Source organism: Crinia signifera, chromosome 2, assembly GCF_055691185.1.
Source record: "Crinia signifera chromosome 2, ASM5569118v1, whole genome shotgun sequence".
NCBI lineage: Eukaryota > Metazoa > Chordata > Amphibia > Anura > Myobatrachidae > Crinia > Crinia signifera.
This window is the reverse complement of record NC_139218.1, coordinates 59886430-59906022: the sequence shown is the minus strand read 5'-3', so window position 1 is coordinate 59906022 and position 19593 is coordinate 59886430. Positions and strand designations below refer to the sequence as shown.

General features: G+C 45.2%; 1 protein-coding gene across 1 annotated transcript in view; it reads right to left on the bottom strand.

Annotated features, from left to right (window-relative positions):
• Positions 1–19593, bottom strand: part of TNFAIP1 (TNF alpha induced protein 1) — a 46542-nt gene that overhangs the window by 8069 nt on the left and 18880 nt on the right. The window contains exons 4-6 of the mRNA XM_083172213.1: positions 17178–17267; positions 3478–3530; positions 1661–1856 (exon numbers count right to left, since the gene is read on the bottom strand). Of these exons, the coding sequence (XP_083028339.1) occupies positions 1661–1856; positions 3478–3530; positions 17178–17267 (339 nt within the window). The remainder of the gene's footprint in view (positions 1–1660; positions 1857–3477; positions 3531–17177; positions 17268–19593) is intronic.

The following is a 19593-nucleotide window of genomic DNA, read 5'->3' as shown; positions in this document are numbered from 1 at the left end:
AGATGATTCTGGAGCGGGTATGGGCAGTCCGACCTGCGCAGCGTGATGGTCAGAGGTCACGCTGCGCAGGTCGGACTGCCCATACCCGCTCCAGACTGCAGTCTGGGGATCAGGACCTCCTGGGTAGCGTCTGAGCACTCGCTCAGACGCTGCCCGGCATTAGATATGCGCATGCGCATATAATCCCGAAATCCCGGGATTGGAAGATCCAATCCCGGGATTCAAATCCCGGCGTTTTTTAGGCCAAATCCCGGGATCCCGCCGATCCCGATCCCGGGATTGGACACCCTACTCGTAATACTCTGTAATGCAAATGGACACTTAAAATAAAATATTTATTCTAAATTGTGTAGGATCTTGAATTATTTAATGGGCCACTAGATCTAACTTATACCCCTTTCACACCAGCCACCCAGCAATTACCCGGCATTTTTAAGTGCCAGGTAATTTTGCCGGGTGCAGCCGGACCCCATTCACACCACCCGCAAATTACCGGGTTAAAGCTTTTCAACCCGGTAATTTGCAGCAAAACCCGTTTTTTTTGGTGGTGTGAAAGGGTCAACACGGGTCTTAAATCCCAGCACTCCAACCCTGGTCAAGTGCATGGTCAGAGTGCCGGGATTTGAGAGCCGTGTTGACCCTTCCACACCACCAAAAATCCCGGGTTTCCCGGCAAATTACCGGGTTGAAAAGCTTTAACCCGGTATTTTGTTTTGTGGTATGAATGGGGTAATAGTGGCTTCATTATAAAGAGAGAGACTCATGAAACATACAGATACCAGACATTTACAGCACTATTTATACATACTGTACATGTAAAGTCACCAAGGTCATATGCACATGTGTGATCTGAGTAATAAATATGCAGCATGTTTTGTCACATGGAAGTGGTCAGGTCAGTCACATGTCTGGTGCTTCACCAGTCAGGCAAAGAGGCTGGATGCATCATTGGCAAAATATGCTTCTATATGCTGTCCATCCAATAACACTATGGGCTGTATTTAAATGTTTTCATGCCGGCAGCCACTAGGAGGGCACCCTCCGTTCGAGAGCGTCCAGATGCTGGCATAGACTTTTCATTTCAGGTCACAGGTGGTGAGCTGAGACAGGAGATGTCACCTGTTTGAGTGCTCAAACAGGAATTTTTGCTGCACGCCCATTAGTTGGTTGGGTTTAGCCGCTATGCACGGCTAAACCCAACCTTACTGAGCGCGAACAGTGTGACAGAAAAAAAATCAACTGCGATCTCCTGGGAGATCAGGCGCGATGTATCATTTGTTTCCGGCCCTATAGGTGTGTGTTGGTATATTTATTTGAGGACCTTGATCTTCTATACATTGCAACTGAGTACTACTGTATGTATTCGTATCAGATTACAAATTTATAGGATGGTTTCCCCAAAGGTTATACTTATGATTACAGCCTAAGTTGCTGGAAATCAATCAAGCTGACAAATATGTATGTATGGATATATGTATGGATGTAGCCTCATCTAAACCTCATGAGGAGAGATGTATTCCATGTCAGTGTAAATGGTTTGATATGGAGTGACTCTAACCATTCTGAAATAGAAAGAACATTACAGCATATGCATTTAGGACACAATGTGTAGAGGAAGGCCGAAGCCTCCACCACTGTCACATGACCGCACTGCCTGTACCTTTGTCTGCTTCTTTTCAGTGGCATAAACAATGGAGGTGCAGCAGACTTCCGCTAGCTTCCGGCCCTGACCATAGAACGACCAGCAGCAAATCTCATCTCCAATCACATCCTTCATAAATAAAACTCGTCCATTGAAGCGCAGAGAAAGTTTGTCAAATAGCTCAATATTTTTCAGAAGGTTGTCGTCAGAGGTGCTAGTGTGGTCATATGAAAGGAAACCAAACATTAGCGGAACATTATTATCTTACTTTTCTTAATACAAAGGTTAGCTGCAGCATGCACATTCTGCATAATATATAAGAAACAAAAAACAAAGACCTTTATTGCTTTAAAAAGGAAGTTCACAAAAATAAAAACATCATCAAAGGTGCGTACACACTGGGCAATATATCGATGCACCATCGGCCCATATGTACGAGCGATATATCCGAACGTCGTCCTTCACCGATATGTCGTGTTGGCTCTGCAACACAGCCCAATATATCCATAGATATAAATAGGTGCATTGTGCTGTGTGTACAGGCGATCCACCGACGCCCATACAGCTGCACAGAGAGCTGCCAGTGATTGACAGCACAGTGGGCGAGTGCATGCAAATGTATCCGCCCACTTGTGATGTCAGTACCGACGGATCGGGCAGTGTGAGCGGAGAACACGCTGCCCAATCCATCTGTAGATATATCTGCAGATCAATTGATCTGCAGATATATCAATTAGTGTTTCCCCAGCTTTACATAGGCCTCCATAGAATGAACTGTAATCCTCCCTTCCCCACACTATTTTACAATATTACGTCCTGAAAGACAGGCATCACTGTATCTGTGCGTATTCATTGCAGACATTATTATCCTCTCAACACAAACCGAGTTTTCCCAACAGGTCATGTTTTAAGGCTTTCTGTGGAAGCAGGTGTGATAATTACCGACCCGGCAAATTAAATTACCTCACATGTACTGGATTAAAGAATTCCACAAAACATAACCTGTCCCTGGTACAGGAGGACTGGAGCAGAGATACACTGCTGTAACTAGGGGCCTTATTCTAGTTCACTCTTTCTGACAAAATCCTTCTTAGATGGACAAAACCATGTGGACTGCAGGGGGGCAGATGTAACATGTGCAGAGAGAATTAGATTTGGGTGGGGTTTTACTTCAAAGTGAGATCTATATTGCAGTGTAAAAATAAAGCAGCCAGTATTTACCCTGCACAGAAACAAAATAACTCACCCAAATCTAATTCTCTCTGCACAAGTTACATCTGCCCCACCTGCAGTGCACATGGTTTTGCCCATCTAAGAAGGATTTTGTCAGAAAGAGTGAACTAGAATAAGGCCCTAGATCTGATCGATATCAAATGCTCATAAAACCAGATACCTGCAAAAATGTTAAAAACCCCAAAACAATTACACTTCTAGTACTTTTCCTAAAATATTTCCCTACAACCAAAATAATTTTTTTATAACACAATGATTTTTAGGGATCAATCCTGATAGATATCTGATATCTTGAACTACACACAATAAAGGTGCTTTTATAAATAGGGTCACTCTCGGACAAACTCCTGCTTGTCGCCCCATATTAGATTTACATCTTGGTGTTAATGAAATACTACACTGCCAACTTCCAGGACATGCACTGGTGTTGTAATCTGAACTGTGAACACGAGAGGAATTCATTAGCTGTGAAGGACATGGAGCAGCAGAGAGAAGTCCCCGTATCTCTCTGTGACCTAAGAACCAAACAAGCTATTTTATTACACTGATTCCTATACTGATAAAGCAGTTACAGCAAACACAAAGGGGGCCAAAAAACTCACCTTGTGTAGGAGTATTTGTTGTTGCTTCTGTTATACAGGAGTTTGACTACAGGCTGATGGAAACACAAATACAATAACAGATTATCTTGCAGCTAGAGAGAGAAATAAGTGCTTACAGAGAACCAGCATAAACTATTTGGCCATGTGCATTCCTGCATCATAATTGTGTGTCCCAAGCAAAATTTGTCACCCAAAACCTCTGCCAGTATTTTAAGCCATAAGTATCTAACACAAGTTCTGAGACATAGATAAAGGCAGCTGGAATACAGTAATGACGTGGCGGTGCATTATAGCTGCACTCTTCATCCTATGGGCCAGATGGACTAAGCTTTAAAAAGCGATAAAGTGCCGAGTGATAAACAACCAGCCAACAATCAGCTCATAACGATCATGTTACAGACTGGGTTTATAAATGACAGTTACGGTGCCCACACACTAGAAAGATCTGCGATCATAAGATGTGAGCATAAGCCTTCAAATCTTTTGCCTGTCCTGGACAAAAGATTTCAGGCAAGCGCACATCTTTACCAAACATTTTTCTTAAGATCCCGTGTGCGTTCCTATGGATCTTTTGTTAAATCTTCTGATCTTTCATGCAGCACGTAAGATCAGAAGATTTAGCAAAAGAACCACGGGACCGAAATAGGCCAATTTTCGACCGATTATCGGTAAACATCGGACGATATATCAGCCGAGTTATCGGAAATCGGCCAAAAAATCGTTCTAGTGTGTGGGCACCTTTAGAAGCAGATTGGCTGGTTGTTTAACGCTCTCCACTTTTTTGAAGCTTAGTACACCTGGCCCATGGTCCGTAGTTTTCATTCAGCATTACCTGTAAAACTGATTATCTGTGCCTACATGGGACAGTTGCAAAGTATGCACCACGGAACAAAACAGCACAAGCCTATGAGCTGCACATGCAGAGGGGACAATGTATCAAACATTGGAGGGAAATAAAGTACCAACCAATCAGCTCCTGTCATTTTAGAAACGGGCATGTAAAGTGGCAGTTACAAGTTGATTGGCTGAATCTTTAGCTCCCCCCACACTGTAGTAATTAGTGTGGAAATTTTGAACATCATGTCACTCATTTTACCTCACTCCCCCATAAGCCTGGACAGTAAATGCCCATACACACTGGGCAATTATGAGCTGAAAGCAGCTCACTTATCATTTGAGCTGCTTTCAGCTCGAACGCTGCCCAGTCTGTATGGGCCAGCAATGAGCAGTGAGCGCTGATGTGCGCTCTCGCATCACCATCAGCCATCGCCACTCATCTGCTGGTATTATCAGCAGATGAGCGATGGGGTGGATGACTTTCCATAGCGTCCTGCTATGGAAAGTCAAACACCCCAGGAAAAATCAATCAGTGTGTATGCACGGAGCGATTTTCAGGTCAACGATATTCCCCATCATCTGTCTGCATACACGCTGCATACATGCTGGGCGAAAACGCCCATTGTCAACTCTTTCTGCAAGGTACATATGTTTCCACAGGGAAACATTGTGGTGTATCCAGAGGCACATCTTAAGCTGTCCCAGGATGCATCTGATGGCCTCCTCTATAACCCCGCCTCCAGGCACTGTGAGCTCAGTTTTGTTAACCAGTCTAATGCAGGAAGCAGGCAAGAAAGAAGGAAAATGTTAGAAACATAAGAACACATTCTCATGACAGAAGGAACCAGTGGCTTATGTCCATAACCCCAAAGAAGACAGGTGTGTAGGGGTGGGAGCCCTGTGGAACCATATGTACTTGCAGTAAAAGGGTACTTGTTTAGTTTCACGGCGGCACTTTCTAGCAGATTGCACGCAATTTGCATACGATTCAATCCGCAATGCGATTTAGCACACCCCCACTATCCAGGTCAGCCCGAAGCGTGGCGAGCGCAGTAATCCCCGTGAGGGGATGCGGTAAGTGTCCTTCCGACCTGTTCATATCCCCACTATCCATGTCGGCGCGGAGTGATTTTATAAAGTGTGGCGAGTGCAGCGAGCCACCGAGCCAGAAGCGTGGCGAGGGGATGCGCAAAACGAGCCCGAAGCATGGCGAGCGCAGCGAGGGGACGTGGATTACTTGACGTATGCTTCGGGCTCATTTTAAGCAGACACTCGCCACGCTTCGGGATCAGTGGCTCGCTGCGCTAGCCACACTTTATAGAATCAACTCCACGCCGATGTGGATAGTGGGGGTATGAACAGGTCGGGAGTATGCGTACCGCGTCCGCTTGTGGGGCACACTGCGCCCGCCACGCTTTGGGCTGACGTGGATAGTGGGGGTGTGTTAAATCGCATCGCAGATCGAATCATATGCAAATCTTATGCAAATATTGCATGCAATTTGCATATGATCTGCTGGGAAGTGCCGCCGTTAAACTAAACAAGTACCATAAAAGTTAATGGTTAGTCTACAATAACTCTTACTTTCTGCAGCAGGGTCCATAGGTTTCCACAGGGAAACATTGGAGATGTTCAAAAGAAGTTCTAAAGGGAAGGGACATGACTGTGGATATGAGAATCCAGCGTCCAAAGGAAGCATCTTGGGAGGCAAAGGTATCAAAGGCATAGAACCTAAGTAACGCGTTCACTGAGGAACACCTAGCCTCCTTGCACAACTGTTCTGCGGACGCGCCACAATGGGCCGCCCAAGAACATCCAACAGACCGAGTACAATGGGCCTTAATCAAAGCTGAAGCTGGAACACCAGCTTGCGCATAAGCATGTGCTATCACCATTCTAATCCATCTGGCCAAAGTTTGCTTATTCGCATGCCAGCCATGTTTATGAAAGCCAAACAGAACAACATGGGCATTAGACCGTCTAAAAGAGGCAGTCGTGTCAACAGAGACAAGCAGAGCTCTAACCACATCTAAAGAACAATCTTTAGCCAACAAGTCCGAAGAATTAAAAGCCAGGACCACAATCTATTGGTTAAGGTGAAATGACGTCACCACCTTAGGTAAGTAACTGGGTCATATTTGGAGAACCGCCCTGTCACAGTGTAAGATCAGAAAAAAAGCGGATGACAGGACAAAGCTCCTAAGTTTGAAACCCTTCTTGCGGAAGCAATAGCAAGCTAAATTAAAAGAAGACCTTGATTGTGAGCCATTTAAGGTCCACAGATTCCAGAGGCTCAAAGGGAGACTATTGCAAAGCCTTTGACACAATAGACAGATCCCATGAAGCCACTGGGGGGACATAGAGCCTGAATACATAGAACATTTTTAATGAACGTATGCACATCAGGCATAGAGGCAATCTGTGGCTGAAACCACACCGACAAGGCCGATATGAACCTTGAGGGATCTAAGATGAAGACCTAAGTCGGCACTTCCCAGCAGATCCTGGAGAGCCTATGTGCAAAAAAGTCAGAATTCTGGAGGTTTTATATGGGAGACCTTGCCAAGCAATCCTGGAGACCTGCTGCTGCTATGCTGTCAAGATAGCTGCCAGGATCTCTGTGAGGGAAGTGGGAGAGTGAGTCAGCTGGGATGCGGTCATTTGGTCTACTGCATTATGGTAGAAAGTCATTAGGTCGAACCATTAGGTCGACATGCTAAAAGGTCGACATGACTAGGTCGACATGGGAAAAGGTCGACATGATTCTAGTTCGAAAGGTCATTAGTTCGACAGGTCATTAGTTCGACAAGGTCATTAGTTCGACAATGTCTATGTCGACATTCACAAGGTCGACATGGAGTTTTTCACTGTTTTTTGAGCCAACATGTGCCGACAGGCGGTATTTCATGCCCTACCATCCACTAGGGCGTGGTGGGAGAATAAAATAGTGTGCCGAGCGTAGCGAGGCACCGTGCCCGACGCATAGCGAGCGCAGCGAGCGATGCGAGGGGATGCAGTGCACTTTAAACTGTGTCCATGTCGACTGTGTTGACATTCAGGTAAAAAAACAGTGAAAAACCCCATGTCGACCTTGTGAATGTCGACATAGACAATGTCGAACTAATGACCTTGTCGAACTAATGACCTGTCGAACTAATGACCTTTCGACCTAGAATCATGTCGACCTTTTCCCATGTCGACCTAGAATCATGTCGACCTTTTAGCATGTCGACCTAATGGATTCGACCTAATGACTTTCTACCATAATGCAATAGACCAAATGATCCCAACCCAGTCAGCTCTAGGATGGGAAATCTGCAGTAGATGGTGCCCAGAGCTGGGGGAGGTGCTACAGGGCAAGCACTGCCTCCCCTCTGCTGGTCTTCCACCCCGGGTACTGTGGGTCTTATTAAAAAGGGATTTTTGTAAGAACTTACCGTTCGAATCCCTTTCTCTGATATGGTCCTGGTGACACAGCTCAACACTGGGATGTAGGAGGGTCCGAAGGAGCCAGGCACCTATCCTAAAGCTTTAGAGGGTAGGCTCCTCCCCTACTGCATCCCTGGACTCTTCAGTTCAACTTTCAAAGCCACTGGAATACATTAACTCAGTACAAACGCCTGCACATATTACATGCACATTTTATAACAGTAACTGTTAACATTAAACCATTTTAACATGAACATCATGAAATTTCTGGCATACTTACTGAGCGTAAGGGAGGGATCGCTGTGTCACCAGGACCATATCAGAGAAAGGGATTCGAACGGTAAGTTCTTACAAAAATCCCTTTTTCTCTTTCAATGGTCCTGGTGACACAGCTCAACACTGGGACGTTCCAGAGCCGGTCCTTTGGGAGGGTACGCTCAGGTCTGCAGCTCTCAGCACTGCTCGCCCGAATGATGCGTCCTCCGACGCGAACTCATGGAATCTATAGAATTTGGCAAATGTGTGAACAGATGACCAAGTGGCAGCTCTGCAAACCTGCTCAGCTGTGGCCCCATGTCGAACCGCCCAAGAGGTGGCAACTGACCTGGTGGTATGCGCATTAATTCTAGCCGGTACAGGCCTACCCGCTTTGGCGTAAGCAAATGCTATCACAGATCGCAACCACCTAGCAATAGTCTGCTTAGATGCAGGCCAACCAATTTTGTGTACGTCATACAGTACCAATAATGTGTCAGTCTTTCTGACACTCTTCACTCTGTCCACATATATGCGTAAGGCACGCACAACATCCAAAGTCTTCAACTTGTCCCTTTTTTTAGAACCCTCTGGGGGTTGAAACACAGGTAGAACTATCTCCTGATTTAAATGGAAGGCAGATACAACCTTCGGCAAAAACTGAGGCACTGTTCTCAGAACAGCCCTGTCATCATGAAAAATTAAGAAGGGAGATTTGCATGACAAGGCTCCCAACTCTGAAACTCTTTTAGCAGATGCTACTGCTAACAAAAACACTAGCTTCCACGTGAGAAACTTAAAGTCAGCCGACCTTAAAGGCTCAAATGGTGCCTTTTGAAGGCAATCCAAAACCAGTGACAGATCCCAAGGCGCTACTGGTTGCTTGTAAGGGGGTTTTAGTCTGGATACCCCTTGTAAAAAAGTTTGAATCTCCGGCAAAATGGCAATTCTTTTTTGAAAATAGATGGACAAGGCCGAAATCTGCACCTTCAATGACTGAAGGCTTAGGCCCGATGAAAACCCATCTTGTAAAAATTCCAACATTTTTGATAATTTGAAGTGAGATGTGTGAACCTTTCGCCTCTCACACCATCTAATATAAGTCTTCCAGACTCTATAATAATTTGCCGAAGAAACAGCTTTTCTGGCTTTTATCATAGTTTGCACCACTGCATCAGAAAACCCTTTCTTTTTCAAAATGGCGGTTTCAATAGCCAGGCCGTCAAAATCAATGGATCGGAATCCAGGTGATTGAATGGGCCTTGTCTTAACAGATCTGGTCTCAGAGGTAGACGCCATGAATCCACTGATAACCTCTGAAGCCTGGAGTACCAGGACCTCCTTGGCCAATCTGGGGCCACAAGGATCACCGGAACCTTCTGGTCCTGTACCCTCTTCAACATTCTCGCTAACATTGGAATTGGCGGGAACGCATAAAGAAGATTTCCCTGCCAATGAGTCGTCATGGCATCTACTGCCTCTGCTAGCGGATCTCTCGTTCTGGCATAGAACCTGGGCACCTGATGGTTGAACCTGGAAGCCATTAGGTCCAAATCCGGAGTACCCCACATTGCAGTGATCTGGTGAAACACCTGAGGGTGTAGACTCCATTCTCCTTCCTTGAGCTCCTCCCTGCTCAGGAAGTCTGCTTCTATATTCTCCACTCCTGGAATGAATATAGCCGATACGGCGGGAACATTCTGTTCCGCCCATAGGAAGATTCTGGACACCTCCCACATGGCCAATCTGCTGCGTGTACCTCCCTGGTGATTTAGATACGCCACAGCTGTGGCATTGTCGGTCTGAATCCTCAAAGGGAGGTTCCGTAACCTGTCTCCCGCCAAGGAAATCACTTTCCAGACAGCTCTCAGCTCCAAGATGTTGATTGGTAACACTGATTCCTCTGCCGTCCACAGGCCCTGCAGCCTGAGATCCAGGACTACTGCCCCCCAGCCCCTGAGACTGGCATCGGTAGTTACTACCAACCAGTCCCAGGTCTGTAATGACCGACCCCATTGAAGGGAATCTACCTCTGTCCACCATTTCAAGGAGTCCCGAGTGTCCGCAGACAGCACTATCAACTCCGTCTTCATGGTCAAAGTGTCTCCTGACCAGGCTGACAAAATGTTCCATTGGAATACTCGAGAGTGGAACCTGGCAAATTGAAGCGTCTCGAATGACGCCACCATTTTCCCCAGGAGCTTGAGGCACCTCCATACTGACAAGCTCGGAGTTCTGAGAATCTCCTGAACTAAGGTGACCAGGTCCCTGGCCTTTATCTCCGGGAGAAATACCCGATGGAGATGGGTATCCAGTATGACTCCCAAGAACTGGAGCCTCTGTGATGGTACCAACTGAGATTTTTGTAAGTTTAAAATCCAGCCGTGAGCCTGCAAAAAACTGATGGCCTCTTTTAAATGACTTTGAAGCAGGGCTGCTGACTCTGCTTTGAACAGGAGATCGTCCAAATAGGGTATTACTGTGATTCCCCTGAGCCTCAGCACAGCCGCCATCACTGACATTATTTTTGTAAATACCCTTGGCGCGGTTGCTAGCCCAAAGGGTAACGCCTGGAATTGCAAATGCAGGTCTCCTATAGAAAACCTCAACAGTGTCTGATGTTCCGGGTGAATGGGAACGTGCAGATATGCGTCTTGGACATCCATGGACGCCAAAAATTCTCCCTGATCCAGACTCAGGAGTACAGTCCTCAAAGAATCCATTTTGAAATGGTCTACCCATAGGTGGACATTTAAGGACTTCAAGTTTAGTATTGGTCTGAAAGACCCGTCTGGTTTGGGCACCAGGAACAGCGTGGAGTAAAAGCCTTTCTTCCACTCTGCCCTGGGAACCGGAATTACCACCCCTTTTTCCAAAAGGGAATGAGCCGCTCTCATAAGAGCTGTGCGCAGGAGCGCCTGTTTTGGCATGGGTGTGGGGATGAACCTCTTCGGAGGCAGCCCTCTGAAAGGGATTCTGTAACCCTGGGTAATAATCTCTAAGACCCAGGCATCCTGGTCTAGAGAAGCCCAAGCGTCCCTGAAGTGTGTGAGACGCCCCCCCACCTTTATCCCTGCCGGGCCTATCCCCTGGCAGTCATGCGGAGGGTTTTTCCTCTCCTTTGGAGGCAGGCTTCTTATGGAAGGAGCCAAACTTGGACCTTTGAGATTTGCCCCTAGAGGTCTGAAACTTTCCCCTGAAGGACTGTCCCCGAAAGGACGCACCTCCTCTAGGGGAGGGCCGAAAGGACGGCTTAAAAGCAGCGAATCTGGATGACTGCTTTGTGGAGGAGGCCGGCAGAAATGTACTCTTGCCGCCTGTGGCTTGCTTTATAATCTCCTCTAGCTCAGAACCAAAAAGTAACTTTCCTTTGAAAGCTAACATTTCTAGGGCCTTTTTGGACTCATTGTCCGCTTCCCAGGCCTTAAGCCAGAGCACTCTCCTGGCATTAATAGAGACTGTGGACACTCTGGTAGCCATTTTAAGAGCTTCCTCCTCTGCTTCCACCGCATATTCTGCAGCAGCCTTAATCTTTTCTGCTACCAGCAAGGCACCAGGGTCAGCCTGCAGCATGGTGCATAACTCACCAGCCCACTCTATAATGGCCTTAGAGACCCAGGCTGAAGCAATAAGGGGACGTAGGGTAAACCCCACCCCTTCAAAAATCGCCTTGAGGTTTCCCTCCAGCTTTTTATCCACAGAATCTTTAAAAGCTGCACCACCCTGTACAGGCAATACCGTAGCTTTTGATAAACGTGCCACTGAAGCATCTACAACAGGCACCTTTTCCCAGAGTTCAGCATGAGACTCTGGCATGGGGTACAGACTGAGGAATCTCTTAGGCATCTGTAGCCTCTTATCTGGGGTTTTCCAAGCCCCTTCCAGTAATTCCTGCAACCCCTCATCTGAAGGAAAAGTGACAGCCTCCTTCCGCTGTCGCTTAAAAACACCCTTAACAGGAGTCTTATCCTCTACAGACAGTTTTAAAGCCTGTTTTACAGCCACAATGAGATCCTCTATACCAGCAGCAGAGGTCTCTTCAAAATCATCACCCTGGTCCCAGGGTGTGTCAGTATACTCTCCTTCCTCCTCATCTACCACAGTAGGCATAGCATAAGACCTTTTAGGGGTCCCTGCAACATCATCCATTTTGTCCAGTAATTCACTGAATCTGTTGATCCCCTTAGCAGTATCCTGCATCACCTGAATAAGCGCAGGATCTGCCTGGGTAAGAGGCAAGGAGCCAGAAGACTGCTGAGATGATGGCATAGGTCTCTGTGATTCTACCAGCACATCACTCTGCCTGTCCAGAAGCTGCACCAAAGCGTTTACAGACCTGCCTAGGGCACTGGCCCACGCAGGTTCACTCTGCTCTGCCCTATGGGGTTCACTGCCCATGGGTCTCACATCAGCGCAAGTAATACATAAGCCCCCCTTGGCCATCTGCTCAGGGACAAACTTTTGTGTGCAAACATTGCACGCGCTCAGTGCACTAAGGGCTCCCTCCCCCAAAACCACAGCCTGATGCTCAGACATGATGCAATTGAAACAATATATATATCTCAATATACACAGTGCAAACAATGTACAAGCGTTTATACAAAGCCAATGCACCCAGTCACTTAGCTGTCTGTAGGTTTCAACTGCGGGGAAGCGATGCCCAGGAAATCCAAGTCACTCTGCAGGATCAATTAGCCAGCTCAGCTCCGCTGCAAGCGTTCTGAAAGGCGCCAAAGTCAGAGTGAAGGAAGAGACCAACAGTCCCTGCTGCTGCGGGGTCCGTGACCTTTTGGCGCCAACCACCCCCAGCCAGCCGCTCCTTAGGTAGGATTTCCTAGTTCCAGTGTCTCCCCCTCGAATGGGGACCACTTGGAACATGCCTGTCACAGCGCTGCTGTCCTCTCAATCAGGAGCTCAGCGTGTAAGCTCCGCATAAAATGGCCGCCACCATCACGGAGCGCCTGTCCCCCATGATCCCCACCTAACTGTGGAGCCGGTTTCAGGCTACTCTGGAGCCCAGGCAGCCTCTTAATAGAGGCTGTAAGCGCAGCACAGGGAGACCAGACAGAGTCTCCCCTGTGCACAGAGAGCTGACAGGACGCGCTTCTGTCAGCTCCTGTTGCGCTGGCAGTGTGAGGATTCACTATGAGAATCCTCACACTGTGCCTACCTAGCTAGGGTAAAAGTTAATAAAATAATAAAAATCCCCTAACTACTCTAATTCTTCGGCTGCTCCTGCAGCCCTTTAGAATAGCACCCACTCCAGTGGGCACCTAACACGAACTGAAGAGTCCAGGGATGCAGTAGGGGAGGAGCCTACCCTCTAAAGCTTTAGGATAGGTGCCTGGCTCCTTCGGACCCTCCTACATCCCAGTGTTGAGCTGTGTCACCAGGACCATTGAAAGAGAAACAAGTATAAATACACCAGACCTGTGCCCATCTGCCCCGGTGGTCTAGTGGGGTTCCTGTGTAGAGATAGTATCCACACCAGCACTGCAGTCCATCTCCCTAGACCCCAGGACAGAACGGGATTTAATGGTGGGTCCCCACTAGGGAACCCTGCTACCTTCTGCCTGGTAGCAGCCACATGATCCTGGAGAGCAGTCCGCGATTATGCTTATGTTCTTGGACGTCTGCACCGCAAGTAACCTGGGAACAAGCCAGCAGGGTGATGCAGCATCAATCAGGGGTGATGTTTAGGCTCTGCAGGCACCAACTTCAAAACTGAGCTCACAGTGGCTGGAGGCGGGGTTATAGAGGAGGCCCTGATGCATCCTGGGACAGCTAAAGCTTTACCTGTTGGTTCCTCTGATTCCAGATCCACTCTACACCTCGATGTTTCCCTGTGGAAACCTATGTAACCCGCTGCAGGAAGGGGCAATGTTGCTCTGCCATAATAAATCACAGCCTCCACACATCGCACATAACTGATTTGCTCTGAAAGTTTGTGTGGACACATAATTACACAATTTTTGCATCCAACTTAACATCAGTCCATAAAGTTTATTTAATTAAAAGCCCTCTGCTGCTTACAAATATCTGCAATGTGTTGGCTGAACCAACATTTACCCGTAGTGTCTAATCTATGGAGAAGATTTATTTATTATTTATTAACAGTTTCTTATATAGCGCACACATATTCCGCAGCGCTTTACAGAGAATATTTGAACATTCACATCAATCCCTGCCCCAGTGGAGCTTACAATCTATATTCCTACCACATGTACACGAACACAGACATTCTAGGGTTAATTTGTTGAGAGCCAATTAACCTACCAGTATATTTTTGGATTGTGAGAGGAAACCGGAGTACCCGGAGGAACCCCACGCAAGTAAGGGGAGAATATACAAACTCCGCACAGTAATAGCCATGGTGGGGATCGAACCCATGACCTCAGTGCTGTGAGGCAGTAATGCTAACCATTACACCGTCCGTACTGCATTCTTTTGATGATATTGGATCAGCCAACAAAATGGCTTCTACTGCGAAGTAAAGGCTGCACTTTGAGACAAGCAGGATATATTATGACCACTTTAAGAATGCCAGCATTCTGCTCAAAAACAGAGGTCTCATCTGCCTCGCACCCAGAAGCCTTAAGGGGTGTACACACGGGGAGATTTTGACTAATGGACAATTTTGACTAAGCAATTTTGGGAGAGATTTTGGCTAGATGCACTGGACATTATGACTAAGCGATTTTGTCTAAGCAATGATAGTCTATGATCTAGTCAAAATTACCTTGCCTGCACAGTCTATCTATACTAAGCAATTTCTGCTGGACAATATTGACTAAGCAGGAGAAAAATAGGGAGATTTTGGCTAACCTTCTAGGAGATTTTGACTATCTAGTCAAAATCTCCTGTTAAAAGTTCTCCGTGTGTACACCCCTTTACATTATAAAATCTCATTTTAAAACATCTGAGAAAAGATTTGCAGAGTAATGAGAAATGAGCTTATAAGGTGTTTATAAACGTAGAATGTCCCCAGGCAGGTTAGTTACCGGTTTCTCTGAAATGTTATTCTCTAAGTGGCTTTTAACCAACTATTCTAATCCCGCTTTCATTGAAAAGCTTGGCAGGAGGTATCCCTACGAATGTGACTGATCTACAATTAAACGGCTGGGTATGAAAATATGAATTTCCATTGCTAAACTAATTCTAGGATATGTTATTCCTCACCTGGGTTTACAATGAATATTACACAGTTTAATACATAAAATGTCCAATATAAAGCAGAGGACAGAAAGAAGGAATAGGAAGATAGAGATAATATATATATATATATATATATATATTATTATACACACACACACACACACACTGTCCTGACCTGAATCAACAATCGTGAGAATGCCGCTTTTTTTGCTAGACTTTAGTAACATAGGGCCAAATGTAACAGGGTGTGTGAATCAGAGAGTGTTTTTTTTTTTTTTTAAAGTAGCAATCAATTACATGGCAAAATCAACCAGTTCTTTTTAGTGTAAAGGATTGCCCCTTTAAAAAAATGTTAAAACTGTAACAAAATCTCTTACTTTCTGATTCTCACACCCTATTACATTGGGCCCATAGTCTTGTCATTACTTACTAAAGGTGCCTAGTGAACTGATGAAACCAAGTGTGTAGTTACCATAGGTTCGGCGAGTGTGGCTGCTTTGGTTCCCAGAGCAGAGAGAGGCTTGTCATAGTTACATATTGTACATACATGTTTCACTATTGGTAGATACATAGGGCGTCTTACAAATGTTTGACTTGGGGCCTGTGATATATCTACAGATGTAGCCGGGCTTATCCTTGCAGGGGATGGCGATTCTCCCGCCATCCACCGCCCGGCTACCGACAGGGGCGCTCGCGCTCCCTGTGGCAACGTAGCTTGGCGGGGGTCGCCGCTATTTCCCCCGCCGTCGCCACCGGTCCCCCTCGCCGTTCCGACCTGGGCAGCGTCTCCCTGAAGCGGAGATGTGCAGGGAGACGCTGCCCAGCCGCCATGATACTGGGACGCTCGTGCGCGTGAGATGCACACGCGTCCCAGTCTCTATCGCCAGCGCTCGCCAGTGAAAGGTATCTGGCGAGCGCCGGCTAAGGATGTTCCTGGCTCCATCTGTAGTTATGCCTCTGGATCTGTTCATTGTAATGTGGTATAAAATGAATTGTATGAATTAGGTTAAATAATATGGGGCACTGTAATATGGCTACAATATGAAGTGCATGCACTATAGGGTGGCATAATATAACCTAGGGACACCATGGAATAATATGAATTGGGAATACTGATTTGCTTAAGGTGTACTGACAGCACTGCAAAGTGACATAAATGTGAACCAAGATTCATAAAATAAACTAAGGCACTACTATAGGATGTAACACTAACTAAAACACAACTATGGTTCAGACAATGAAGTACAGTAGGTCACTATGATGGGGCATAAAACTAACAACTGCTGAAAAGATCTCTCTAGAAACATTTGGATGGGGGGGTCAATCATAGATATGGGCATATGGATGGTGTAATGGTTAGCATTACTGCCTCACAGCACTGAGGTCATGGGCTCGATCCCCACCATGGCCCTAACTGTGTGGAGTTTGTATATTCTCCCCGTGCTTGTGTGGGTTTACTCCGGGTGCTCCGGTTTCCTCCCACCATCCAAAAATATACTGGTAGGTTAATTGGCTACAATGTCTGTGTGTGCGTGTACATGTTGTAGGGAACATAGATCGTAAGCTCCACTGGGGCAGGGACTGATGTGAATGTTCAGCTATACTCTGTAAAGCGCTGCAGAATATGTAGGCGCTATATAAAAAACGTAATAATAATAAATCCAAAATGTTTCTATGAGGTGTCCACAAAGTCCTGGCAACACCCCTTGATAAACCTATATGTGATTAGTCTTTTTTTTTTTTTTTTAAAACGGCTGCCTAATCTGAAATTGGTAGGGACACTTTAATAAGGAAAATTATTTTAACCCAATAAAACTAAACATACAGTACCTCTTATTTATATATTTTCACAGACAACATTTACCTCAGACATCCCATATGAAATAAAGTAGAATTGGACATCATTAACCTACAAGTAATTGCATCATAATAAAAATAGACCGATGATAACACTTGCTGTATTACTCGGCCCCAAGCCAGCAGAAATGTAATATAACCGCCAATTGCACGAGTGAAGTAAGCACCTTGGCGGATGATTCAATCAGCTTCTCTTCTTCTTTTGGAGATGTGATGATGGGGATATTACATACGGCTTCATATGACTCACTCTTATCCTGAAAGGAGGATGAAAGGGAAAGAAATGAGAGGTCTGCTGTATTGTTTGCAGGTGTGTTTGACCAACAACCTTCTGAAGATCTAGAATATAAAAGGCACAGGGATAGGTCTGAGCAGAATAGCGGTGCCTGCTGGAAACAGCTGGGGATTTTACACCAGAAGCAAATTCTAGGGGAGATATTTCTAAAGCCTTCGTGTGCTGACTTTCAATTTCTAACACATCTTCTACCACTAGATGAACTGATCTTTATTTATTTTTTAAAAAGCTCTTTGTTAATACCCAAAATGATAATATACGAAGCATTTTATAATGTATTCCCTTATTAAAACTAAGGCTATTACAACAAGTGAAAATTTCCATGACAATATAAAACTGCTTTTTAACCCCTTCCTGACAGAGCCAGTTTTTGCGTTCCTGACAGAGCCCTTTTTTTCAAATCTGACATGTCTCACTTAAGTGGGGATAACTTTTTTTTGCTTTTACTTATCCCAGTGATTTTGAGATTGTTTTTTCGTGACACATTGTACTTCAAATTAGTGGTAAATTTGGGTCGATACAGTCTGTGTTTTTTTGTGAAAAATACCAAAATATCGTGAAAAAATGGAAAATTTAGCGATTTGCAAAATGTTAAATTTTCTGCTTGTGAGACAAATAATCTTACCACTCAAAATAGTGAATAACTAACATAGACCATATGTCTACTTTATGTTGACATCATTATTTCAACTTCCTTTTAATTTTTTGGGACACTAGGAGGCTTACAATATGAATAGCAAATTCTCAAATTTTCAAGAAAATTTCAAACACTGATTTTTTTAGGGACCAGTTCAGTTCTGATGTAACTTTGAGGGACTTGTATGTGAGACACCCCCATAAATGATGCCATTTCAAAAACTGCACCCCTCACAGTATTCAAAACAGCATTTTGGAAGTTTGTTAACCCTTTAGGTGTTTCACAGGAATTAAAACAAAGTGTAGGTGAAATTTCAAAATTTCTTTTTTTTTGCAGATTTGCAATTTTAATACATTTTTATAAGGAACACAGTACATTTTACTAGAGAAATGTGACTAAAAATTGATTCCCCCAATTCTTTTGTTTTCATAAATATCCTATATGTGGCCCTAGTGTGCACGGTGACCAAACCACAGGCTTCATAATAGAAGGAGCACCTACTTGATTTTGGAGCCTCCTTTTTATGAGATTATTTTTTAGGCACCATGTAGGTTTCAAGGCACCATAAGATGCTAAAAGTTAGGAACCCCCCCACAAGTGACCCCATTTTGCAAACTACACCCCTCAGGGAATTCATCTAGGGGTATAGTGTACATTTCAAACCCCCAGGGGTTTCACCAATTGTGGTACAACTGGGCAGTGAAAATGAAAAATTATTTTTTTTACACAAAAATGCAGTTCTGGCTCCAAATTTGTCATTTTCAGAAGGTATGAAGGAGACAAAGCACCCCAAAATCTGTGCCCCAATTTCTCCCGAGTACGGCAATGCCTCACATGTGACCAAAAAATACCAGTTGGGTGCATGGCAGGACTCAGAAGGGAAGGAGTGATTTTTGGATTTTGCAGCTCAGATTCTGGTGGAATTTTGGTGGGTGCTATGTCGCATTAGCAAGACCCCCCAAGCACCAATACAGTGGAACCCCCCCACAAGTCACCCCATTTTGCAAACTACACCCCTCAGGGAATTCATCTAGGGGTATAGTGTACATTTCAAACCCCCAGGGGTTTCACCAATTTTGATACAAGTGGGCAGTGAAAATGAAAAATTACATTTTTTTACACAAAAATGCAGTTCTGGCTCAAAATTTTTCATTTTCAGAAGGTATGAAGGAGAAAAAGCACCCCAAAATCTGTGCCCCAATTTCTCCCGAGTACGGCAATGCCTCACATGTGACCAAAAAATACCAGTTGGGTGCATGGCAGGACTCAGAAGGGAAGGAGTGATTTTTGGATTTTGCAGCACAGATTCTGGTGGAATGAATGGTGGGTGCTATGTTGCACCAATACAGTGGAACCCCCCCACAAGTCACCCCATTTTGCAAAGTACACCCCTCAGGGAATTCATCTAGGGGTATAGTGTACATTTCAAACCCCCAGGGGTTTCACCAATTTTGATACAAGTGGGCAGTGAAAATGAAAAATTACATTTTTTTACACAAAAATGCAGTTCTGGCTCAAAATTTTTCATTTTCAGAAGGTATGAAGGAGAAAAAGCACCCCAAAATATGTGCCCCAATTTCTCCCGAGTACGGAAATGCCTCACATGTGACCAAAAAATACCAGTTGGGTGCATGGCAGGACTCAGAACGGA